At 36.3% G+C, this 27,881-nt stretch overlaps 1 protein-coding gene across 2 annotated transcripts; it reads left to right on the top strand.

Moving 5' to 3' along the window:
- The first annotated feature begins 271 nt into the window (after positions 1 to 271).
- Positions 272 to 15,685, top strand: PLRG1 (pleiotropic regulator 1). Of its 2 annotated transcripts, XM_032413045.1 has the most exons (16): positions 272 to 378; positions 1,737 to 1,843; positions 2,130 to 2,201; positions 2,879 to 3,021; positions 3,716 to 3,769; positions 4,585 to 4,678; positions 4,871 to 4,958; positions 7,375 to 7,476; positions 8,609 to 8,701; positions 10,756 to 10,905; positions 10,995 to 11,096; positions 11,624 to 11,726; positions 12,450 to 12,558; positions 13,750 to 13,889; positions 14,375 to 14,568; positions 15,577 to 15,685. In XM_032413045.1, the coding sequence occupies exons 4-16, from the start codon at positions 2,892 to 2,894 to the stop codon at positions 15,634 to 15,636; spliced, it is 1,419 nt and encodes a 472-aa protein (XP_032268936.1). In that variant the 5' UTR covers positions 272 to 378; positions 1,737 to 1,843; positions 2,130 to 2,201; positions 2,879 to 2,891; the 3' UTR covers positions 15,637 to 15,685. The 2 variants fall into 2 exon arrangements, with proteins under 2 accessions (XP_032268936.1, XP_032268934.1); XM_032413043.1 differs by lacking the exon at positions 2,130 to 2,201.
- The last annotated feature ends 12,196 nt before the right edge of the window (positions 15,686 to 27,881 follow it).

Genomic DNA, 27,881 nt, shown 5'->3' with positions numbered 1-27,881 from the left:
TGAAAAAAAAAAAAAGGATTAATTTCGGGAAACACAGCGCAAACAACCACATCCCTAAACCAAACTGTTTCAGTCTGACAATAAGGCAGAAAACGTTATTTCAAGACTTCCTCGGAGATCCGTAAAAGACCCTTAAGGTACGAGGTGGTAAGAGCCTCCTACCGCAGGGCCGAGGCCACGCCCCCGAAGAAAAAGGCCCGCCCCTCGATCCCAGAAGGCCGTCGGACGACCAGTACGCGTGCGCGGATTGCGTTACATCCGGCGCCAGGGCACTCGATTCCGGAAGGGACTGCACAGTTGTGGCGGCGGTTTCTGTGTTGCTGACTAGCGTTTCTTGTCTCGTGGAGCGGCGCGTTACACGGCAGCATCATGGTGGAGGTAAAGTGGTACTCGAGCGCTGAGGGGTCGTTCGCATCTGGAATGTTTTTGGCGGCTGGCGTGGGGGAACGAGGGTGTTTGGAGTTTGAGGAAGGTAGAGGCTTGCGAAGGGAGGCTCTCTGGCCGAGGCCGGTAGTCTCTTGTTAAGGTTTTCAGGGATAGAGGGAGGCCGGATGGGAGCACTCGCTGGAGGTTACCCTCGGGGGCGAGAAGCCTGAGAGAATTTCTACAGTTCTTATTTGACTCCTGAGCTCGGCAGTGCCCCCGGAGGCAGTGCTTCTGGACCCCTGGAATTCACCGTCTGCAGAGTAGTGTCAGTGGTTGTGTGTCCTAAAAGACTGGCAGTCCTCTCTGGTGTTAACTTTGTGCCTTCCTTCAGCTCTTCCCCAGGAAAACCTGCCATTTTGAAGTTTTGCATCAGCTGTTCTGTTAGCCAGCCTTGTCCGTCTTATCTCAGAAATATTTCTTGATTCTTGTCCATATCCACTGTCTTCACCTTAATTCAGACCAACATCATCTTTCCTCCGGGCAAGTGCATTTGCTCCCTGCTGGTGTTCTTGCTTCCATTTTTGTTTCACTCCCCCTCCCCGCCCCCGTAAATTGATCTGTTTAAAAATGTAGGTTGTTCATTTTTTTTTCTGCTTAAAATCCTTTATTGGCCCGATTTTTTAGAGCAAAAGGATAGACTATTGCAGTGATCCTAAAAAAAAAAAAATCCTTAACTTGGTCTGGACTTTTGTCTACCCTTGGAACCTCATCTCAGCATCACAGTCCACCTTCCTACGGAACATACACAATTCTTTTGCAGCTCCCGCTATCATTGCAGTTACCAAACTCCTGTGTACATGGCATTTTCTCTCTGCCTGGATTGTTCTTACCTCTATTCTGCATAAGGCTAACTCTCTGCTTAACTAACACCTCAGAAAGGTCTCTCATAACTATCTTAAGTTTTTTCTCTGCCCCAGCCCCTTGCTTGTTTCCTTCATAGCACTTATCAAAATGTGTTGCTTATTTTTGTTTTCTCTTGAGAACTGGGACCATGGCTGCCTTTTCATCATTCTTTTGTTAGCTTCTAAGACAGTACCTCCCAGACACATGGTAGGAGCTCAGTAAATATTTGTTGAATAAATGACTAAGCTCAGGCATCACTAATTGGTATACCTGGGACTCTGGCCAATGAGGAGTTTCCTCTTCTTCTCTGAACTTGACTCCTATAGCTTGCTACAAATAGCTGTGGTGAGTGGTACAAAGCTTTTTACATATTTAAACATGTAAAGTGTATAACTAATTTGACTTTAATTTAGGTTATGGTATGTGTAATTTGTAGCTAGGTATGTGATTATATTCTTTCTTTCTAGGAGGTACAGAAACATTCTGTGCACACACTTGTGTTCAGGTCATTGAAGAGAACCCATGACATGTTTGTAGCTGATAATGGAAAACCTGTGCCTTTGGATGAAGAGAGGTAGGTATTGTTCCTTTTCAGTTGCTAGAATATTTAAGCTTCTGATTTTGGGGGAAGAGAGCAGGGAGAGGGGGACCTTTAAAGATTAGTGAGTGGTACTAACATAGGATATCTGTTCAGTAATGAATGGTGTTTGGGCATGATTTAAGCTGATTTAACTTTTTTTTGGCCTTGTCTTTCACAGTAAAAAACCCATTAATTAATTGCATTTATAAATACCCAGTAATTAGGAGAGTCCCTTTTAGGTGTTATATTTTATAATCAATCACTTTGTATGTGCTTTCAGCTTCCCGCTGCTCTCAGAGCCTTGCTGAGCTGAAATTGTACCTGGCCAGTACCTCTACTCCCATCTTTTCTCGTTAGTATGATGAAGATTTTTGAGTGGTGGCATATTTTTGGTTCTACATCTCCAGCTCCAGTCTGGGATTGCATTATGTGCAGTGTTCCTTCTTTGTCCTTTACCCTTTTAAAATCTACTTAATTCCTAAGACAAGCGTCTATATTTAATTTATAAAGTGAGCTGTTCTTAAAATTAATATAATAAGTGCATTTCTTTTAAAAATACTGGACTAATTAAGTACTTTGGTTAGTTCTAATTAATCTTTTTAGATACATCCAGTAAGGGTTATGATAGAAGCTTTTACTATACTTTTATATTTACACATTTGAAGGAAAGTATATTGACTTTGAGGTTTTTAAAAGGATATATTAGTTTCTATATATTTTTAAGTCAGACCCTGGATAATTTATCATGAAAGGTTTTATATTTATTGGTTAACAAACTAAAATGTTACTTAGACTTAATGGATGCTATGTGGTGGATTGTGAACAAAAGTGTGGAAATGCACTTGGAAGTTTCGAGCTTTTTAAAATACTATTTAACTTTAAAAACTTCATAGAATTTTTTCTACATGATTAGGCAAACCTAAGCTTTTTAAGTACTTGTGTTTCTTGGCTATCTATGAATATATTTCCATTGGCTAATATATTTAAAGCACTCAAAGACACATTCTTATGTTCATAATTTTTAAATAGTCACAAACGGAAAATGGCAATCAAGCTGCGTAATGAGTATGGTCCTGTGTTGCACATGCCTACTTCAAAAGAAAATTTTAAAGAGAAATGTCCTCAGAATGCATCGGATTCATATGGTCATAAACAGTATCCTGCCAATCAAGGTAAGTATGTGTTATCAGAAATGTCAGGACTTTAATATTTTAAAAATGGAAAAATGAAATGTTTTAGTGCCTGTCCCAAAAGGACTGATTAGAGCCGTAACCTATTGAACAACTATACCGGTATTATAGCGGAAGTGTTGATTTTCTCATTGGAGTGTGAATTGAGATTATTGGTTGGTGGATTTTTTCTTAGAGGAAATAAAAAAAAGGGGTAGAATAATAATGGCAGAAATTCTTAGGATATAGAGAAGGTCACAGTGGAGACTAAAAGAAAAATTTCTAATCCATGAAAAGACCATCTATTTTGGCTACCATTCAGAAAAGTGATATTAAGCACTGACACTGCAGTGAATAAAGATAATCTTAAGATTCCACAGAGAAATCATTTGCTTGGAAGAAAAACCAGAGAGTGGGTTGTTACTTGATAGGATGATCTCTGTACACACCATTAAAATTATACAGCTTTTTTGACATCATATTAGTAAATGGTCAAGGAAATAGCTGTGTACATGGTCCTCAGAAGTCAAAACAAAAATCAATATATCTTGGTTCTGAGGTTTGGGTTTAGTTGGGAAAATTTGGGAAATTCAGTTGGTAATTTAATACTCATTAAAAGAGATTTATATATATATATGTGTATATATATATATATGATAAATTTGCCATTGATGATGATTCCTCTTCCTTTTTTAAGGACAAGAAGTTGAATATTTGGTGACAGGTACACATCCATATCCACCAGGACCTGGTAAGTGAGCTATTACATACTGAAAATATCTTACAGACATTTCCATGAATGAACCAATAATATGATTCTAATTGCCTGTAAAATGCAAGACAAGCTCAGTAGCCAGGCATCCAGGCATAGCTTTTTAGATGGTAGTTAATTAATACTCAGTTTCATACGCATTCATTCAGCAAACATTCTTAAGCACCTACATTTTTTCAGGTGCTATGCTAGGAATTCAGACTTAGTAAGAGTGCTCCAGGCTAAACCATGCTTATATGGAGGTTTAAACAGACATGTTATTATCACTAAACTTACAAAAGCGATAGAAGTGTTAGTATAGAAGCAGGTATGATAGAAATGTCTACTAGATGTCTGTGTGTATAGACAGTTGGCACATAAATGGAGTGGCTAGTATAATGGGGTGGAGGACAAAAAGCTTAGTATATCTAGGTTCTAGTAATTTTAGAAGATAGGATTTACCATGTTGAAAGTACAGGTAAATTGGTGCCTCTTGCTTAGTAATTTACATTCATTCTTGAAAACATTTGGGAACTGCTTATGGTATTGTTCCGAGATAATAGAAATTTAACTTTACTATCTTGGGTATGTTAAGACCAAGCTACTTGTGATTAAGTCAAGTTTGAGTTATGTGGTTTTAAGTTATATTTATTATAAAAAAGTTAGAAATAAAAGACAAAACATAAGAGAAATTTTTGTAATATTACCACCTGGAGATAATCACATGTTTTCTTCCAGTATTTTATTTTAAACCCATGTAAATGAAATCAAAGATAGCTACTAGAAGGAATTGATTTATTTATTTTTTTAAACAGGGGTTGCTTTGACAGCAGATACTAAGATCCAAAGAATGCCAAGTGAATCAGCCGCACAATCCTTAGCTGTGGCATTACCTTCTTCTCAGACCAGGTATAATTACAGAGATTTTGAAAGCATAATTGGTTGTTTACATTTTTTTCTCATTTTTAAGATTTCTTTATAATTATGTGTTACGTGACATTTTCCTTTATCATTGCTTACAAAAATTTAAAGAGTTGGTTCTGCACAACACATGACTGGAGACAATTAATTACTTAGAATGTGATACTTCCTTTGCCTCAGGGTTGATGCAAATCGTAGTGCACCTACTGGAGGTGAATACCGACATCCAGGAGCTTCTGACCGTTCACAGCCTGCAGGGATGACTTCAGTAAGTTTCTCTGTGTCCGTTCGCGCTGCAGGTTTCCATCTTTTGGAGCTCGTTGCCTTATTTCCCTTTATTCCAAGAGTCTGAGGTTAAATGTTAAATAAATGAAAAATCTCCTTGCTTGTCGTTTAAGTAAATAGCAGCTGACTGAGCCAGTTAATGTTTTATAGCCCTAAAATTTAAGTTGCTAGTGATTTTGCATATTTTTTAGAATTTAAAATTCTAAATTCTGTGTCTGTTGCACATTGTATCTAATATGTATTTTGGTATGGGTAGTGTGATGTTTTATTGTCCACTATTAAAAATACAAGGAATGCTATTGTGAAACTTGTATTAGTATGTGTTAGATATGAAAATCTCTCTTTTTTTAAACTCTAAGTTGGTTTACACAGTTTGAGTTGAGTACTGTTAGTAATGTAATATTCGTAGGCTGTAGAAGTAGTATCTTATAAATGAACATTTAGAAATACGGAAGTTTATCTATTTGTAAGTAAATGGCAGCTAATGTTAACTGGTGAAAGTAATTAACAAAAAGAATAACTGAAAATATCTAGTTTATTTTATCATGCTGTCACTTGAGTAACTGCAGGCTAAATGAATGAATTTGTGGTCTTCCCACCACATTTCTTCTTTTGCCTCCATTCATAGATCTCTGCCCAGGCTTTCTGTCTCCTAAGGAGGAGGTAATATAAGCTTCTTGATGGTAGGAACTTACGGACTTAAGTATTTTTGGGGTGGATGGATGGATGCTCACCATAGTAGATGGTATATCAGCTGGAATACCTTTTAAAATATTACTTAAACTTCTCCAAAGGCAAGGGAAACAGGCAAAAATGAGCTATTGGGATTTCATTAAGATAAAAAGGGTTTTCACAGCAAAGGAAACAGTTGACAAAACCAAAAAGACAATCTACAGGATGGGAGAAGATATTTATGGAAGTTTTATCTGATAAAGGGCTAGTATCCAAAATCTATAAAGAACTTATCAAATCAACACCCAAAAAATAAATAATCCAGTCAAGAAATGGGCAGAAGACATGAATGGACATTTCTCCAAAGAAGACATACAGATGGCCAATGGACATATGAAAAAATTCTCAACATCACTCGGCATCAGGGAAATACAAATCAAAACCACAATGAGATACGACTTCACACCAGTCAGAATGGCTAAAATTAACAAGTCAGGCAGGAAACAACAGATGTTGGCAAGGATGTAGAGAAAGGGGAACCCTCTTACACTGTTGGTGAGAATGCAAGCTGAAAAACAGTATGGAGGTTCCTCAAAAAGTTAAAAATAGAGCTGCCCTATGACCCAGCAATTGCACTACTAGGTATATACCTGAAAGATACAAATGTAGTGATCCGAAGGGGCACCTGCACCCCAGTGTTTATAGCAGCAATGTCCACAATAGCCAAACTATGGAAAGAGCCCAGATGTCCATCAACAGATGAATGGATAAAGAAGAGTGGTATAAATACAATAGAATATTACTCAGCCATCAAAAAAATGATATCTTGCCATTTGCAATGACGTGGATGGAACTAGAGTGTATCATGCTGAGCGAAATAAGTCAGAGAAAGACAGTAATCCTCTGATTTCACTCATATGTGGAATTCAAGAAATAAGAGAGAGGAGCATAGAGGAAGGGAGGGAAAAATAAAACAAAATGCAATCAGAGGGAGGCAAACCATAAGAGACTCTTAACTGAGGGTTGCGGGAGGGGCGTGGGGGGATTGGGTAACTGGGTGATGGGCATTAAGGAGGGCACATGATGTAATGAGCACTGGGTGTTATATAAGACTGATAAATCACTGAACTCTACCTCTGAAACTAAAACTATATGTTAATTAATTGAATTTAAATTTAAAAAATAAAATACTAAATATTTTTTGGAAGAAAGTTTCTCTTTTTGCTATTAAGTGATAATGTTAAAATACAACAATGAAAGGCAATGACATTAATCCACTTACAATTACTCAAATAATAATAGGAGCTTACATTGAGCATTTACAGAGTAGTAACACTATTTTCACAGTAACTGTCTGAGGTAGGCACTGTTCTTTCCATTTTACAAAGCAGGCACAGAGGTTATATAATTTTTACCTAAAGCCAGTTAGCTAGTAATTAGCAGAGCTGCGTTCATGAACCCACGCACAGTGGTATGTGCTCTTAACTCTAATGTTCTGCCTCTGAGATTTTTTTAATTGATTTTTAAAATTAAAATTAACATACGGAAAATACAGTTCTGACTAGAAGTCTCAGTTATGACATCATTTTCTATTTATGCAACTATTTTGGCTTTTCCTCTTCAATTAAGGAAAAAACAAATCTCCTTTCTGAATTTTTCTTTTTTGAATGAACATGACATGTTAGGTGTGATGTCTTTAATGATAATGTAATCTGTTCTCTATCTAGGCTGTCATGGAGGCTGGCAATGCCAAGAACTCTGCACTGATGGCTAAAAAAGCCCCTACGATGCCAAAACCCCAGTGGCACCCACCATGGAAACTCTACAGGGTGAGTGAATCTGTATGTTATTCCACTGCAGGAATGATGATTGCTTTCCACTTACCGAGAGCTCAGGAATAGAATAAGGACGAAAAGGAGTGAATATGAGAACTGATCTGAGATGGGATGGGGGAAGGGTTTTAGGCACAATCTTAAAAGACATCTTAGGAAGGAGACTTAAGTAAAAACCATGTGCATATATGCATGTGTGTGTGTATGTGTATATATATATATATACATGTGTATATATATACTATATACATATATATATACTATTATACCATATTATAGTATACTACCATACTGCATATATATATATATATATATATATATATATATATACACTATAGGATACAGTATAAAACGTTGACAGAAACCTATTAAAACGTGGAGAATGGATGAAATAAATTTTCTAAGTGTTTGAAGTACTTAATCTGAAGGCCAGGAGGAAGAACAACATGTAACGATATTTTTTTGGCGCTATTGATTATCTTTTCAATTGTATTAAATTAAAATAATTCAAAATGTACCAGATCTAAAATGAAATGTATATGGTAGGGAAACCATAGCTACACGTATGTTGAATTTTAGTTCTCTAGTTATACACTAAAATAGACTTTCTTTTGGTGTACAGACCTAATAAGTTTTAATAGATGTAGAACTTTGGGTAGTCACTGCCACAATCAGTATATAGAAGTTCCATCAACTCAAAAAGCACTCCTGTGCTATTATTTTATAGTCATACCTTTCCGTACCCCTGGCAACTGTTCATCTGTTTTCCATACTATAGTTGTGTTTTTTTCAATTTTGTTATATAATGGGATTACACAGTATGTACCTTTTGAGACTGACTTCCTTCAGCTTAATGCCTTTGAGAATCCTCCAGGTCGTTGCATGTATTAATATATTCCTCTTTATTGCTGAGTAGTATTCCATTGTATAGCTATATCATAGTTTGTGTGTATCTATTTACTGATTGAAGGTAATATTTGTAATTCTAAAATCTAATTGTCAAATAATTTTATAAATGTATTTGAAGATATGAGGAGGATAAACTTGACTTCTGTGTCATAAATTGAAATTGAATAAACTCTAACTTATATGTAATGAGTCTGCCCATTTTTCCTTTTGTTTTATACAGGTGATCAGTGGGCATCTTGGCTGGGTTCGCTGTATTGCTGTAGAACCTGGGAATCAGTGGTTTGTAACTGGATCTGCTGACAGAACTATAAAGGTAATAGGAAGGAGGAAGAAAAAAAAATTATGACTTTTTATTTGCTACGTAAATTTAATCTTATTTTCCTAGGTGGGAGTTGCTGTTGGAGTTCCTCTGATTTCTTAGACCTGAGTATGGAGTAAAACTTACTATCTTTATCAGTTCGTTGTTCCAAATAAATATGTTTGGAAAGTGGTATTTAAATAACAGGTTTTTCCCAATAGTACATACTGACTACCTACCACTAATTCCTTGATATTTAAGTTTTTTTCTCCTCTGATTGCAGAATTCAAGCATGCTTATATATAAAAAATGTGGAAAATACAGAAAAGTATAAAAGAACACAAACCCATACATAATCCAACACTCAGATAATTTGAACGAATTTCTTTTTAGTATTTATTTCTGTGCGTATGTGTCATTACATTTCCGTCTGAGCTTTTTTCCTGTGTGTATAAATGTATATATTTAAAAAAATCATGATGGGGCACCTGGGTGACTCAGTCAGCTAAGCAACCGACTCTTGGTTTCAGCTTAGGTCCTGATCTCCGGCTCCTTACTCAGCACGAATCTGCTTGAGACTCTTTCCTCCCTTTGCTCCACCCACCCCTCCCCTGTGCGCACACACTCTCTCTCAAATATTAAAAAAATACATAAATAAAAAATCATGATTGATATGTAGTTTTGTACTCTGCTTTTTTTCCACTTAATATATCAGAGGCATATTGTGAAAAAATGAACTTTTTTTAAATGGTTTCATGATATATCATTTAGATATTTTGTAATCTTCCTATTGTTAGACATCGAAGTTTTCAGTTTCTTGATTTTCACTATCACAATGCTGTAATTTTGTGCCTAAAGCTTTTTGCTGTATTTTAAATTATTTTGTTATGACAGATTCCCAGAAATGGAATTAATGGGTCAAACATTTTTGAAGTTGACACCCAAAGTACAAATTATTTTCCAAAATGGGTGAATTGATAATTTGCAGCGTATGAGAGGATCCTTTTCAACACACTGATTGTGTATCTTTAAAAATATCTACTAACGTGTTAAGCAGAAATGGTTATCTAATCTTTTAAAAACTGTCCATAAAAAATTTCTAGTGGGGTTGAACTTTTTGATACCTAATAAAGCTGTTCTTAGGTTTTTTCAACATGTATATATTTTTTTATTGAGGTATAATTGGTATACAATATTAGTTTTAGGTGTACAACATAATGATACAATATTTGTATATGTTGTGAAATCACCACAACAAATCTAGTTAACATGTCACCATACGTAGTTACAGAATTTTTTTTCCTTGTGAGAATTTTAAGATCTACTCTCAACAACTTTTAGATATGCAGTGCAGTATTACTATAATTGCCATGCTGAACATTATATCCCCATGACTTACTTATTTTGTAACTGGAAGTTTGTACCTTTGACTCTTTACCCATTTCACCCACTCCCCACCCCCACCTCTGGCAACCATTGATCTGTTCTCTGTATCTGTGAGCTTGGGTTTTTTTTTGTTTTTAGAGTTCACTTATCAGTGAAATCACATAGTATTTGTCTTTCTTGGTCTGACTTACTTCCCACAGCATAATGCACTTGAGGTTCACCCATATTGTTGTAAATGGCAAGATTCCATTCTTTTTCATGGCTGAATGATAGTCCATTGTGTGTGTATACATAAATATATATAGACACCACATTTTTTCTATCCATTCATCCTTTAATGGACATTTAGGTTGTTTCTGTAGGGTTTTGTTTTTTTGTTTTTTTTTCTAAGTTGTTGCCATCTTTGCCTAAGTTAATATAGTATTCATACTTTATCTGTGATATCCTTTTATATGTTAAGATTTTGTCATTTATTGCAAATATTTTCCCAGTTTCAACATGTTTTTTAATTCTTTTTTCCCCTGCTTAACAAGGGAGGAGATTGGTGGGAGATTATTTTGCAAATTTTTAAAGTTTTATATGTTTATAACTTTCACTTTTTGAATATTTAAATTTAACATTAAGAATCTAAATATTTGTTTTGGGATAATTAAGAAGGAAAATTAAATATTCTTTGATTGCAGATCTGGGACTTGGCTAGTGGCAAATTAAAACTGTCATTAACTGGGCACATTAGTACAGTGCGTGGTGTGATAGTAAGTACGCGGAGCCCTTACCTGTTCTCCTGTGGAGAAGACAAACAAGTCAAATGCTGGGATCTTGAATATAATAAGGTAAGCTTGGAGTTAAGGGTTTAAAACATTATGAACCACCGTTTTCCTTTATAATGATAGAGATTTTAACTTTTCTGCTTTATTTTTAGGTTATAAGGCACTATCATGGACATCTAAGTGCCGTGTATGGTTTGGATTTGCACCCAACAATTGATGTGCTGGTAACCTGTAGTCGTGATTCAACTGCACGGGTAAATGGAATAGAGCTTTGTGTTTCTCTGTAAATATATTGCATCTTACACTATGCATATTTGGTCATGGAGTCATATGTTATTTGTTAGAGAATTCAAGATAGTTGCCTTGACCAGCAATAGCCCTGTCCCTCAGTTTCTTGACTCGTATGTTTTTCCACTTTCATTTTCAGTTCTGTGGCCTCATCATGTTTATTATTGGGAATGCCCTGCCTCTGAAATGGGACACTCACACGTTCCATTCCATCACTGCAACAGTTTCTGTTAGCTGTTTCCTTCAGTAGTCTCATTATACCCATTCTTATACTTTCAGCACCCTGATCTTTCAGGTTTTTTTTTTTTCCTGTTAGCTGCCTCCTATCTACATTCCCCATCTGGCTTACAGATCATTATCTTTCTTTGAAACGATTTTTCATTCTATTCAGGCACAGTTGTCTGGTAAATTCGCAGCTTTGAATTGGTGCAGTTACCTGCCTGAGATATGAATACCTGTTCTCTCTGACAATATGTCCCTCGTGTTTTTATAGATTTGGGATGTGAGAACTAAAGCCAGTGTACATACATTATCCGGACATACAAATGCAGTTGCTACGGTGAGGTGTCAAGCTGCAGAACCACAGATTATTACTGGTATGATTGATACTTTCTAAGTTTACAGTGTATTTGATCAGAATGCATCATGATTTTACTACACTTTTCATATTCACCGGTGACTCTGGCTTTGTTGCAGAGGTACATTGTTTCTGTGCGCATTTGAAATTTACTATGGTAACATTTCATTTGATTGTTTTTATCTCATACTCTTTATGTATCATAGAATATATCATACCCAATATCATGTAATGTCTGACTAGAAAATGGTGCTGTTAGATAGATTCAGACATTGTTTCATAGTATCAGAATTACTGTCTAGGAAACTGAAGCCAAAAGACAAAATACCCAGAGACCAATAACCTTTAGAGCTGGTTTGAGTCTTGTTTTGCTAATGTTAAGATTAATAATAGACCTTACGAGTAGAAAATAATTTCTTCATTTGATGCATTTATTAATTAAAAATCGTTTGTTTTTTTTCCTTCCCCTCCATGAGGGGTAATATCATGTATTTGCTGTATTTGTTAATTGCATTTGTTCTAGCTGTTCAGTTGACAGTGCTTCAAGCATTTACTGCATTTTTTTAGCGTTAAATTTAAAACCAACCTAAAAGTTTGGAGCTGTAAAGTAATGAGCCAGGAGTTAGTATGACTTTTCATTTAGTATGTATGTGTCTATGGAAGACTGATTCATAATTTTTATGTTTGATTTTTGCATTATTTTTCCTGATCTGCATTTTGTGGATATGTGTTTTCATTATAGGAAGCCATGATACTACAATACGATTATGGGACTTGGTGGCTGGAAAAACAAGAGTCACATTAACAAATCACAAAAAATCAGTCAGGGCTGTGGTTTTACATCCAAGACAGTAAGTGTATTAATTAGCTTCTCTTTTTTCTTCCATTTCTAGAGTAAGTATGGAAATACTAACATTAGTGCTACTTTGGTAGTCGTTTAGCCATTGTCATTTCCAGGCCTGTGCCACTTACGAACGTGCATTTCTTTCATTTTTTTCCTATGTAGTATTTTGCTTCATGACCTATGTATGATGAGGAAAATTTTCCACAAGGTGAAAAATGATAGCAGATGAGACAATATGGCTAAGAGCTGCGTGTCAAAGTAGAGGCTAATAGAAGATGGATTTAGTGTTTGACAGAAATGTTATTGGATACTGAGATCTACATAGAATAGTTTAATTCTTAAAGAGGAAGTAGTATACATAGAAAAAAATAGTAGGAACCCTGAACATTATAATCAGGGTGTCCATAGAAGTGGGGCATAAGATCACAACCTGTTAGTTAAATCACATCACCCTGACCCTTTTCTGGTCACATTGATTTTTTTTTCTGTCCTCCCTCTCCCCCTTATCCATTATTTCCTTCTTCCTCCATTTTTCTGTCTTCCTCACTCCCTTTCTTCCTCTCGTTCACTTCCTTTTTTTTTTTTTTTAAGATTTTATTTATTTGACAGAGACAACATCGAGAGAGAGAGAGCACAAGTAGGGGGAGTGGGAGAGGGAGAAGCAGGCTCCCCACTGAGCAGAGGGAGCCCGATGTGGGGCTCGATCCCAGGACCCTGGGACCATGACCCAAGCCGAAGGCAGACACTTAACAACTGAGCCACCCAGGCGCCCCTCGTTAACTTCCTTTTTCTCTCTCTTCCTCTTGCCCTCTGTTTCTTTCCTTTTTTTCCTTTCTTCCTATAGCCCCATCTCTCCCTCTCTTGCTCTGTTCAGGATAGTTTCATAACCCCTTGTCCTTAATCTGAGTTTAGGGGTTTGTACATTTGTGGCTTTAGCTCAGTGGAGAGCATTGGGGAAATGAGAAACATTAATCTAGGACTTAAAATATATTTAAAATAATTTGAAGATCTGATTTGAGATTTGACTTGGAACAAATGTCTTTGTATTTTTACCTCTTGGTACGACAATAATATTTTGCTACAACTCTGTAGATCCATAAGTACATGTGTAGAATACAACCATAAAAAGCTTTTTTGAATTCACCATTTTATTTAACTTGGTTTACTTAATCACGAATTCTTTTTCATCTTATTTCAGTTATACATTTGCATCTGGCTCTCCAGATAATATAAAACAGTGGAAATTCCCTGATGGAAGTTTTATTCAAAATCTTTCTGGTCATAATGCTATTATTAACACGTTGACAGTGAATTCTGATGGAGTGCTTGTTTCTGGAGGTAAAATAAGATTTTAATAATAAATGTGTTTTAGTCATTTTTTCTTTTTGTAAATGAGTAAACATTTGTAAAATTTCTAAGCCATCCCACCTAAGTATTACAGCACAACTTGCCTGATTAATGTGTATTTGGATGTTCCTATGTGTGTTCATGTGTGTTTGTAATACATGTAGCATATTTCATGGTTTAGTCTTCTTTGAGTTCCCACATGATAAATCTAATGTATTCATGCTGAGAATTGCCTAAATTTTGGTTGTGTATTCCAGAACTAGATAGCATTTTGTGGTGCTTTTTGAGCTCTACAATAAATTCTGAATTAGGCACAAATGAAAGTAGACAAACCAATATTAAGAGAAGCTTGAGTGCCTGTGTCTTACAACTTTAGTCTTTATGGTCATGGTGCTTGACTCATGGATGGTGCTTAAATGTTTGCCAAGCTGAATTGTTGAAAGGCTACCACGTTTAATTAGATTTTTTCCTTTAAGCTGACAATGGCACTATGCATCTTTGGGACTGGAGAACTGGCTACAATTTCCAGAGAGTTCATGCAGCTGTGCAGCCTGGATCTTTGGACAGTGAATCAGGAATATTTGCTTGTGCTTTTGATCAGTCTGAAAGTCGGTTACTAACAGCTGAAGCTGATAAAACCATTAAAGTGTATAAAGAGGATGATACAGCGGTAAGTTTTCTATTTCACATACATTTTGAAGTAAAATAAATCAACCATACCAATTTTGCAAGTGCTTTCTCATTTTAAAGTAATTCTTAATCTCAGGAAACAAACTGAGGGTTGCTGGAGTGGTGGGGGGTGGGAGGGATGGGGTGGCTGGGTGATAGACATTGGGGAGGGTATGTGCTATGGTGAGCGCTGTGAATTGTGTAAGACTGAGGAATCACCTGTACCTCTGAAACAAATAATACGTTATATGTTAAAAAAAAAAAAAGATAGCAGGAAGGGAAAAATGAAGGGGGGGAAATCGGAGGGGGAGACAAACCATGAGAGACTATGGACTCTGAGAAACAAACTTAGGGTTCTAGAGGGGAGGGGAGGGGAGTGGGGGATGGGTTAGCCTGGTGATGGGTATTAAAGAGGGCACACACTGAATGGAGCACTGGGTGTTACACGCAAACAATGAATCATGGAACACTACATCAAAAACTAATGATGTAATGTATGGTGATTAACATAACATAAAAAAAATTTAAAAAATTATCAGAAGGGAAAATAATCTTTATAGTATTTAAGTATTTGTCATCTCGAATAATGTCTGCTCATAGATTTCTGTATTGGTTTCATTGATGCCAGCGAATCCATAGACTGTTTTAATTTTATCCTTACTATAATTATTGGGAAAATCTTACATCAAGAATAACCACAAACAAATAAATTCCTATGCAAATTAACTTTAAAATCATAAGCTTTGGTATTACTAGAGTACCTAAATAGCAATTTTATTAGAGTTGAAAAACCATGAACTGAATTTGTAGTGAACCCATTCATCCTTTATTAGGTTCAGATGATGTCAAAAGTTTGTCAGCTATTCCTAAAATTGTTAAAGAACTGCTAAATATGTAATGCCAACCAATGTAATTTAGAATAGATGCCTATTTTTGTTAGGAAGAGAGTTATTAATATAAAGCAAATTAATAATACTTTGTTTTAACTTCTTTAATTTTCTATTTCCAGACAGAAGAAACTCATCCAGTCAGCTGGAAGCCAGAAATTATCAAGAGAAAGAGATTTTAATATGGCATTATCTTCATGGTGGCTCCCTTTTCTTTTTTTTTTTTTTTTTTTTAAAAAGCGTGGTGTTGATGAGGATATCCAGTCATTTTGTGCTCTGGCTAGGAATATAAAGCAGAAACTCACATGCTTAAATGATTCCTGCTTCATACTTTACAATAAACTGCCCCTCTGTGTTATTATTTCCAAAATAAATAGAGATCCTAGGAAGTAAGATGCAGATATCAAGCATATGTAGGTTTGTTGAACATGACTATTCTAAAGATAGAATTGACAGTTTTATTAAAAGACACCTTTTTAAAAAAAACTTACAAAACTGCTTACTATAATAAGGACTTGTTTCAAGGGGAGCAGTTGCATTTTTTTGGGGGGTTTTGTTTTTGTTTTAGTCCTTTAAGAACTAGTATCTGTGACTAATAATTGGGGATTAAAGGATTTGAAGTTTTACTTATGTATGTTTATTCCACAAACAGTTTTTGAGTGCATGTTCTACAAAGTTCTGCACTGGATACTGTTCAGGAGATAGCCAAGTATAAGATGTATGTCCTCCAAGACCCTAGTAGCTTATTATAGAAATGCTGTAATAGAAATGAAGGCAAATAGCCAGAGTATCACAGAGGAAAAGACCATCGCTTTTTTCCAGAGAGCACTGTGGAAGACTTCACAGAGTCCGGGGTATTTGAGCTGAGCCTTGAGAGGGCAGAGAGGGAAACTGGTATCAATACCTAGGATGAGGCATAACAGTGAATGAAACCAGACCTGTGAAATTGGGATGTGTTCTAGGAGCAAAGAATTGTCTGCTGCAGTTGAGTAACGAGTACAGCTGGTTGGTGGTGGAGAAAGCTCATTTGGAGTTTGGATTTATTCCCCAAGCAATAGGTTACCAATATAGGTATCAAAACCTGGAGGAATTAATGAGATACCAGTGGAGGTATTTGCAGCTGTGGCAAGCAAGGGCTGCAGCCTTTTTGAAGACTTTCTGGAAAAGTGTTATTTAAGTTGCTGATACCTATTCCTTGTGGTAAATACGAGTTTTCGAAACCCTGCTCTTAGGATCCTGATACCCCGTCAGTCAACAAAATGTGTCCAACTGCACTTTCTGTAGTTAGAAAACACAGTGACAAGAACAATTGATACAGATTTTTTTTTTCAAAATAAAAAAATTGCACCATAATTTTGAATAAGCATTTCTAAAGTATACCAGTATCCCATCTTGCATGCTGTAGGTGGGAGTATAAGTTTATAACCTTTAAGAGGGGGGTTTTTCAGAATATATTGAAAATGCTCAAACCATTTGGCTAATTCTTCATTAAAAAGATTAGGAAACTGCCTAATAGGAATAATCTGACAGGTGTACACAAGCAAGTTTACTGCACCTTTGTTCTTTAATTATTAAAACTGGCTCAAATGTCCTATCAATAAGGGATGGTTTAATAGATTATGGTACCTTCATGCAATTTATTTCTATCCATTAAGAGTGAGGAATGTCTGGACTAATAATAAGACGTCCAAACTTTACTCTTAGGTAAAAAAAACAAGTTGTGGAAGCATTTTTTGTAGAATAACTTGTTAATGCTATAAAAAATAATGGAATAGTAATACCACATTGTTACCAGTGGCTTTGTGAGGGAGTAAAATTGTGGGAGAACTTTCATGATTGGCTTTATATATTTCTATAATGTTTTAATTTTCTATAAGCATGTATTTTGTAAGCTTAAATAAAGAAATCCACTACACTTGCATCCCTGAGAGATTCTCATATACCTTCCAACAGGAGAAAAATAGAGGTGAATAGGGTCCCATCCCCAAAGGCCAACAAGAAATTATTGCTAGTACAAGGAGGTGAGAAAGATCGCTTTTTTTATCCTGCCTAGCAAAGCTTCAGCTGTTGTTTGTTGATACACAAGTATCAAATTCTGAGTAGCATTTAAGAAACCCATTTCCCTGCTTCGTGCTGTTTTGTATTATGGTCTTGGATTATCTTGCAAAAACTGCATCTACCACATGTTCATGAACCCCATGGAATTTTAGGCAGAATTTCATGCATGCACTCTTTTTTCTTTTTTTTAAACCTACTTGACAGAACCCCAACCCAAGACAAGCCCGAGTCTCCTACTGTGCCTGTCTTATGTATACCCAAGCTGTAGAATGTTACCAGAGGAGAACAGCTGTGCTAACTGGACTCATTTTTGATTTATGACCACATACCTCAAGTGGGCCATTAACAGTGACCGCGTACACATTTTGGACAGTCCATGCCATCTGCCTCCTGTTGCAAAAAGATGAACTCTACCCACCTAAAAACAATTCCAAATGTACAGTGTCACTTAGACCTAATGTTCGCTTCTAAGTATGCACTTCTCTATTCCCTTTCATAGCCAAACTCCCTCAGTTTTCATAACTTCCTATGTTCCTCACTTCTGATTCTTTCAAGGGACTCTAGTCCAAAAATAGTCAAATGTGTTCAACATTGTTCTTAGAGAAATGGAAGAAATTTAAGTAGTATGAAGGAGTTGATAGGAAATAAATTAATGTAATAAAAAAGAAAAATGAAGATACAGAGTAAGTAAGCCTGAATGGTGATTTTTTTTTTTTTTTTTTTTTTTTTGGTGCAAAAAGAAACTAAGCCAATTAAATACAAGAATCAATACCCTAACAAAAACAAAAGGGGGGGGGGAGACAATTATGTCCAATTCCATGCCATTATATTTAAAAAGCAAAATAAAGTGGTTAATTTTAAAGAAAAATATATGGCAGATTCCAGAAGATACAGAAAAATAGGTTAAGTATCATAGATGAAATAGTTCATAGAGGAATTAACCCGTACCACTACCATCCGCACATACCACTTAAGTGCATTAAATTTCAAAGTGGAATTCTAATTTCAATGCACTGTAAATTTTTATAGGATCCAGATAAAGCTTTTATATGTTTTAAAATGAGTATACAAAAATATCCAAGTCCAATGATGCACAAATGAAATAATTTCATCTTGCTTGTGAATATTGGTGGGAAAATTGGCAAAGAAGCATCACTCATCTAAGTGAAGTTTAAAAGTGCAAGGAAGTTTCATTATTAGGAAGTAATATAATTCACCATATTGGTTTATATGAGGAGAAAAAGCATCTTCATAGATGGTAAAGGGGCGTTTCAATATAATTTGAAATCCATGCTTCATTAAATAAAAACAAAACCTATTACCACAGGAGCAGATGGATATTTTTAAAACTTGATTAAATACAACTACTCTACCCTACAATAAGTTGTTGATTGGGAAATACTAGGGATATTCCTATTAATGTCAGAAACAAGACGGGTGTGCACTTCAGTGTCTAGCTTTTTAAAGAAGGCTTCTGGACTTTTCTAACTTTTCTGGAAGTCTTTTAGAAGATGTAGAGGTATAATAATTAGAAAGCAAGGAAATAACATCACTGTTGGCAGATAATTTGGTTATACATGTGGAAAATTTAAAAGAATTGAAAGACTATTAACAATAGTATATTCAGTAAGGGCTTGGTCCAGAACTGATACTCAGAAATCAATAAGCAGTAGGATCTGGAAAAAAAAAAAAAACTCGTATAAAATGGCCAAAAGACTTGGAATAAAATTAAGAAGTGTGCAAGTCCTGTATGAAGAAACTTTCAAAATCCTCCTTTAGGAATAGAAAAGAAGCCTTGGTTAAATGAAAAGCATGTTACAGTCCTGGGTTAGAAACTTGATGGTGTCATTTCCCTTTAAAATCTATTAAATTAACTCAGTCCCAATAAAATTAACTATTGTATTTTTTTTTTCTTTTTTTTAGAACTGGACTAGCTGACTCTTAGTTCTTGTAGAAAATTATAAAAGCAGCAACACCCAAGATAATCCTGAAAGCAGAAAAAGGGAGGGAAGGAACTAATATGGTATGATCAATGGAATGGAGTAGGGTCCAGAAATAGACCCAAATGCAAATGATAATTACGTGGATGATTAAGGTAGCCTAACATAAGATGCTCAGTTGTACTTAAACCCAAATTTAAAACGACAATAAAAGCTACAGTTTTCACCAATAAGAATGTGAAAGTTAAAAATAAAAAGTGGTAATATATGTAGAGGTGGTGTAGGAAATCATTTTCTATTGCGCTGGTCCAGAAAATGCATTGGTGAGAACTTTGTAAGTATTAGCAATACTTCTTTTTTTTTTTTCTTTTTTTTAAAGATTTTATTTATTTGACAGAGAGAAGGAACACAAGCAGGGGGAGTGGGAGAGGGAGAAGCAGGCTTCCTGCAGAGCAAGGAGCCCGATGCGGGGCTCGATCCCAGGACCCTGGGATCATGACCTGAGCCGAAGGCAGACGCTTAACGACTGAGCCACCCAGGCGCCCCTTAGCAATACTTCTTAAAATCACAAATTTTAACCCAGAAATTCTAGTTCTAAGAATTTATGCCATCAATGTGCCTGTGTGTGTGAGAAGTGTGTATGCATTGTTCACAAGAGAAAAATATTGAAAGACACATGATTACTGGACTTAACTTTAGGCTAAAGAAGAGAAGTGGATCTGATAAAGTCATAGTCTTATGTTAATGATGCCTTGCCTGTTTATGTTTTACACAGAGCTGTCTTGTCTGTGATTGCATATGATCCCTCAAGACTTTTGAGAAGTAAGCTGGACTAATATTCCCATTTTACAGTTACAGAATCAGCCTAGTGGGCTCAAAGCGTGATTAACAGGAGCCAGTGTGAGAGCCCAGGGTTGGTTTTTGTTTTGTTTTAAATCTCTGTTCCATTTCTCTTGCTAGGAAATGACACTGTCTTATAATTTCTCATTAATTCCCAGAGGTGTTGACTTTCCATTGATTTAAAGGTCACTTTAGGGAAAGCAAATATTTATGTTTCTCCTGAACTGACAGCATTCTTTGTTAGCCAAAAGTAGCATTGGTTCTAGCAATGGCCTCAGTCCATATACCTTTCCAGCTATTCAGTGCTTAACACATATATTCTTTAATCTATCTATGTATCTCCTATTCATCTACCATCCATTTTTCTATCCATCATCTGTCTAAATTTACTTTGAAGTCAAGGAAGTGCATATTTGTAGATAATATCTGTTACTTGGATTCTTATAAATTAGCAAAGTCTTTAAGGATTTGGAGATCTGGGAGATTTTAGGAGGAGAGAAAATTACTGATTTGAGGATACTTGTGTATTTGTTGAACTTTTTTTTTTTTTTTTTAGTTCATACACACCTAATAGGTGTTGTAGAAGATACCAAAATTACAGTGTGTGGTATCTACTCTCCTAGCTGAATTATAATCAGGGAACAAAATATTAAATGTTTATATAAGGACTGAATAAGAATATAAGAGATTTCTTTCCACCAGAATCATAAAATGAAGTGTTAAATGGATGTTATATCCCACTAATGCTCCAGGAGGGGGAGGATAGTGTGTTGCAGAAGGGCAATTTTTGTGAAGGAACTCAGTCTTGGACTGTACTTTGAAGGATGGAGACTATTTAAGCAGTTGGACAAGTGGGGAATGGATAGATGAACCTGGGCTTATGTTGTCCCTAGATAAGCTGGACGGGAATTAAATGTAGGCTTCTGCTACCTTTGGACTCTGGGAGATGAAAAAGGGCTTGACCTTTTAACAGGGTTGCCCTGGCACCTGAAACTGGAGAACGTCGTCTAGGGTATACTGAGAAATTCTTTGAGACTGCAGTGGGCTCAGACCCAGAAGCCGATCGTTTTCATCTGGGCACATACAATAGGCACAAACTTGATCAACTTGGTTTCTATTAGGTGGGCCTGGCTAGCTCAGTCAGAAGAGCATGTGACTCTTGATCTCGGGGTCATGAGTTTGAGCCCCACGCTGGGTGTAGAGATTACTTAAATAAATAAACTTTTAAAAAGTGGTTTCTGTTAACCTGGACAAAATAATTTTAATAAGACACCATTTATCATGAGAAGGTTTTGAAAAATAGATCCCCACCAAAAATGAGGACCAGTCAGAGTTAAAAGAAGCATGAAAGTGCTGGGAGCTTCACCACGCCTCTTACCTCAGGGATAGCAAAAGCTATGGCAGCCATTCCCTGTAGTCTGTGGGGACTCACGTCTTGCCCACATATCCAGAGTCAAAGGCCAGACTATCACAGTGTCAGTGAAATCTTGAGCCCTATTGTAAAGGAAGCAAGGTATGTGGAAACTTCAGATTATTTGGCTGTAAAGAAATAGGGGGGCACCTGGGTGGCTCAGTCGTTGAGCATCAGCCTTCAGCTCAGGTCATGATCCGAGTCCTGGGATCGAGCCCCGCCTCAGGCTCCCTGCTCAGCGGAAAGCCTGCTTCTCCCTCTCCCGCTCCCCCTGCTTATGTTCCTTCTCTGGCTGTGTCTCTCTCTGTCAAATAAATAAATAAAATCTTAAAAAAAAAAGAAATAGGAAAAAATAAGACTTTGACCTCGCATGATTCCACTTTCAGCAATGTAACAGTGGTTAAGTGATAGGCAGTATTTTATTGCAAATAATTAAGATAAACAACATCATCATGCTAATTATATGCAGAAAGATCATTTGACAGAATTCAAGAAAAATGTCAGGCCAGACTTCTGAAAGAAAGAATGGGGGATATATGTCAATAATTTCTTGCAGAATAATTATTAGGAAAAGAAGCACTAAATCATTCTTCACGGTAGAGCATAGAGCCAGGCACAGGAATAATTAAAGTCAGTAATAATAAGAGGATGTCTGCACTCATTTTTAAAAATTCAGTGTGGTTCTGGGAACTAATTGAACTAATGGGATAAGAAAAAATAAGAAATAAAGAAAATCAAATAATAATGACTTGTAGATAAGGCATATAAATCAAGCAACAGAAAAAGTGTTGACACGAATGAAAGAGCCCTGTAAGATGAGTCCATACAAGATGGATGTAGTACATGAAAATTAATAGTTTTCCTTGGTAACAGCAGTGAGCTGTTGTATATTGTCTAAAAAAAAAAAAAACACTTTCACACCATAAACACAACCTATGGCACAAACAGGAAATGTGGGAACTCCATATAAATGAACCAAATAAATAAAACTCCATCCAAAGTCTTATTAAATGGAAAGACACGCTGTGCCCCCAGAAGAAAAAAACACAAAATTTTAAATATGCCATTTCCATAGAAATTAATATATAGCTTTAATGTCATCCCAATCAGATTCTCAGGGACTTTTGTTGGAAGAACTTTACAAATTGATCGAATTTATGTGATAAAAGATATCAAAATGTTTGAGAAATTTTTGAAAGCAGAATCATGAGACGTGGGACTGTCTGTCCTAGCAGGTATAAAATACATGTAGAAATAAAAAGAACAGAATAGACAGCTCAGAAACAGATATGGTTGTATGTGAAAATTTAGTATGGGCTTTGATATGGAAAAATCTCAGTATTATATTGAAATAAAAAAGCTGTGCGGTAGTCTAAGTGCAACATTTATTTAAACTCATCTAAATGTGTAATTTACCAATATAAACACCACTGAATAGATATATATTAAAGGACATATAAGAAATAACATTGCTACCTCTTTGAAATGGGATAGGGTCTTGGGTAATGATAGACCCTTTTATTTGTTTGTTTGTTTATTTATTTAAGCCTATGGCTAACTTTATTAAGGAAAACAAGTTTTTACATAAAGAGAATGAGTTTAACCACTACTTAGAAAACATTCTTTGGTATCTATATGCAATTCTCTAGGGCTACGATTTAATGATTTTGGTAAAGAAAGTCCTTACAGAGTCTGATTTATTTCTTCTAGACACTTTACCATAATTCATGTAGCTTCTATCAGATGAATTCTGGTACTAAACTGAGAGATTACATTATTCAGCAAATGAGCAGATGCTATTTGGTATGTAATTAGAGTTTATCACTGTTATAAAAATTTAGGTTGTGATACGATTTTTACGAAGAAAGCAAAATTCACCCCCTTGGTATTGGTTAAAATTTTTATATTAGGCTGTGATTACAGAAAACCAACCAACCAACTAACCAACCAACCAAGGAACCAGTAGAAACAACTGAAATAAGCTACTACAAAATGCTACGTCATACAGCGGGGCTAACCATTTCTGAGGTTACGCTAGCTGGTTGTATGTGTGCCAAAAACCACTTCAGATCATTATTGAGCTGATAGTTCTTTTTGCTCTGCATATACATTGGCTTCTGTAAGAGAGGTAGTACTGCATATTGGTTAAGGCCCGGTCTCCGTGTTGCCAGTTACAGTAGCTATACGGCTTTGTGTAAATTATTTACCTGATACATAAGGTACTTGTGAGAATGAAAAGGCATAATCTATGTAAAAAGCTTCACCCCAGTGCCCAATGAATATGAAGCACTTCATATGTGTAAGCTATCGTCATCATCGTCACCATCATCATTCCAGTTCTTTTCCTTTTAATGTACATCCTTTGGTATAAAAGTGTCTGCGCATGAATAGAGGGCTGGCTAACACCTATTTTTCAGTAAAAATAAATAATATGCTTCTCTGAAAAGAATATAGTAGACACTTCATTAATGTAGAAAGATAGCCACAGAATATTGGGGAAAATATTCAGAATATATAGCATCACCTTAATAAAAAATCTATTTTAATATTGGGGTGCCTGGGTGGCTCAGTTGGTTAAGCAACTGCTTTCGGCTCAGGTCATGATCCTGGAGTCCCAGGATCGAGTCCCGCATCGGGCTCCCTGCTCTGCAGGGAGTCTGTTTCTCCCTCTGCCTCTCCCCCCTCCCACCCGCCTCATGGCTTGTGCTCTCTCACTCACTCTCTCTCTCTCTCGCAAATAAATAAATAAAATCTTAAAAAAAAAAAATCTATTTTAATATAGATCTAGAAGGATATCGATTGAAGTGTAAAGGTAGAGGTTAAAGTAAATCTTTCACTTCCCGTTTCATTGGGAGCTAGTAACTACTTGCAGTCAAAATAGAAAATATCACCCAGCTAATCACATCTGTTAGTTACTTCCTTACTCATACATCCAGACACATTCATGGAAAAAAAGCTTGCCTTTCTCTTCCAGTTCTCAAACTCTGACAACAATTTATAATTCATTTAATAAAAAATTAGTTTAGTAGTATGTTATGGTGCATGAATACTGTGGCACAGGGACTAATATGCCACCATTAAAAAAACCCAGTAAATTTGAACATGCTGATGTAGAAAAATGGAAAAAAGAAAAAAAAAGTTCACAGGAACATATTTAATATGTTCTTTAAAGGCGGTTGATGGAACATATATATCTGCTTTTGTTCCTTCTCAAAACCTCATTAAAATGACAGTAGGATTGTTTTTGGTTGTTTTAGCCACAAAAGCACAGGGACAGGAATAAGCAAAGAGAAAAAACAGGAACAAAATTTTGGAAACAAGTACACCTGAAACTAATATTACACTGTATGTTAACCAACTGGCATTTAAATAAAAACAAAAACAAAAAACAAAAGGCCTCTGGCAAGTGGTAACCAGCACACTGGAGAAAGCTGAATCCTAAGCTGTCAATGAGGGAAGTAAGAAAGCAACCTAATTTATACAGCCGAATCCTCAAAGACTCAAAAATGGGCACTACTCAGAAACTGGCATGAGGGAAGATCGTTAAAATGCTGAGACCTTCTAATTAGTGACGCCCGATAAAATACAAGACACCCAGTTAAATGTGAATTTCAGATAAACAACAAGCAACTTTTTCATATAAATATGTTCCAACTATTTTCTAGAATATACCTATAGTATAAAAATTATTCAATGCTTACCTTAAATTCAAAATTGAGTTGGGTGTCCTGTATTTATTTACTAAATCTGGCAGCCTTACTTGGAAAGGACACATCCCCCAGGAGCACCTCTCTAAGAAGGAAGGAGAGAGGTAGGTGTAGAGAGAACAAACACTGGCTTCTCCCATCTCCCTGCCTTGTGATTTGCTAGTGCTGTGCCCTATCAACAGAATGTAACTGGAAGACGGTTGACAAAAAAGCCTAGGAAATGGCTTTTTGACCCACAGCCACACATCATTACAGAGTAGAGGATAGAAGGATGGGTCTGGAGCTGACTGACAGTAAGTAAATACCAGGCAACTTCTTATATGAATGGTGGATAATTTTAGCTTAAGATATTTACAATTACTAAGATGAATCTTGATTAATTTCTTTGTATACATGCTTTTGGTTGCCTATTTTGGTGCTCAGACATTTTGGGCGTTTCTTTCAGGGTGGGAAAAAGATATCCGTGATAACTGGAATATGAAGTGTCAGAAAACAAGTACCATACTGGAGACACTAGAGGTCTACTTAGAAATGCCACTTATTTGTATGCGGTCAAGCGGCAGCCTTCGGCTTGGGTGGTGATCTCGGGGTCTTGGGATGGAGCCCCACATGGGGCTCCCAGGGAGCCTGCTTCTCCCTCTCCTTCCCGCTTATGCTCTCTCTCTCAATAAATAAATAAAATCTAAAAAAAAAAAAGAAAGAAATCCCATAGGAGTGCAGAAGAGAGACTGCTCATTCTGACAAGGGTGAGGGGTGGAGGGTGAGGCTTTGAAGAAGTTTCAATGAATCATTCCAATGAAATTTGCATGACAAAAGGGGAGAGGGAAAGACATTGCCAGATGGACAGTGAGATCAAAACTAAAGGTGAGAAAGTGTGTAGTGTGTTCTGAGAATAGCCACGGTTTGGTGCTGCAGAGTAGAAAAGATGATGTATGGGTGTGGGATGGGGAAAGAGTTTGGTCATGTGTTGTCTAAGCCTCCTCCAACTTTGTTGGAGGAGGGCCTTGAATACTGAGCTAAGAATTTAGCTTTTATTCTGCCAGATAATGCAAAGGCACTGGGGAACCATTCAAGGATACCGAAACCAAGGAAAAAGATCTAGACCAGGTGTATTCGAGGCCGGATAAAGAGATGAGATTTCTCAGGAAGAACAGAGTAGTAGGGTCTCAGTCTTGTAGAACCCAAGGCCCCTATTGGTAAACACCCAGGGATATCTGCCATGGGAAATCTTTATGGCACTTACTATAAATCATTGCTTTGTTCTGCTTACCCCAGTCAAAACTAATTTTGTCAAACTTTCTTTTTTCTAGTATTTAAAAAAATAATAATTTTTCCTTTCCTAAATACAAAATATATCAATTCCAAAAGTGTTTTTTTTTTTTTTAAGATTTTATTTATTTATTTGAGAGAGCGAGAGAGAGCACAAGCTAGGGGAGGGTAAGAGGGAGAGGGAGAAGCAGGTTCCCGGCTGAGCCGGGAACCCAATGCGGGACTCAATCCCAGGACCCCGGGATCATGACCTGAGCCGAGGGCAGACGCTTAACCGACTGAGCCACCGAGGCGCCCCCAAAAATGTTTGGTTTGTCAAATTATATTAATACTACACTCATAAACTATTGAAGTAAATACATAAATTGCTAAAGTTATTTCATGAACAATTTGATAATGCACATTACATCTCATTGCAATTTGATGTGACTCTCCTATTCTCGTGTGTGTGTATGGGTGTGGGCACACACATACATATTTAGGCTTTTTTGGTACACATGTGTTTAGGCAGAATGTTATGGACTAAATGTTTGTGTCCTTCACCAAACTCACAAGTTGAATTCCTAATCCCAATGTGATGCTATTAAGAGGTGGGTCTTCGGGAGATGATTGGATCATGAAGGTGGAACTCCCATGAAATAGATTAGTATCCTTATAAAAAAAGACCCTACAGAGCTTTCTGGTGAAGATAGAGCAGTAAGATGGTCACCTACGAGCCACGAAGCAGGCTCTCACCAGGCACTATATCTTGATTTGGGACTTCCCAGCCTTCAGAACAGCAAGAAATAAATATTTGTTGTTTAAGCCATTCAGTCTATGGTATTTTTGTGAGAGTAGCCCAAACTGAGCAAGACAGGCTTGATATCTATAAATGGTATCACACTATAAATTGAGATTCCTTTGTTTTCTTAACCAGTATACTTAAGGATCTTTCCTCCACCCCAGGTCTGTACATTACCTCATTGTTTTCAATGATATTTTATTCTATCATGTGAATGTGCCATTATTAATTTAAGCATTCCACTTGAAGAAATTTAATTTTCCTATTTTTAACTTGTTATTATTGACCACGTTGGAATTAACACCCTTGATCTTAGTGTGCATAATGAGTAGTTCTATAAGATAATAGCTAGCAATATAATTACTGAGTCAGCATATATAGACCACCCCTCAACATTTTTATGTATACAACTAAATTGCAC

This window comes from Phoca vitulina, unplaced genomic scaffold (genome assembly GCF_004348235.1).
Source record: "Phoca vitulina isolate PV1807 unplaced genomic scaffold, GSC_HSeal_1.0 scaffold14, whole genome shotgun sequence".
NCBI lineage: Eukaryota > Metazoa > Chordata > Mammalia > Carnivora > Phocidae > Phoca > Phoca vitulina.
This window is presented reverse-complemented; position numbering and strand designations above follow the sequence as displayed.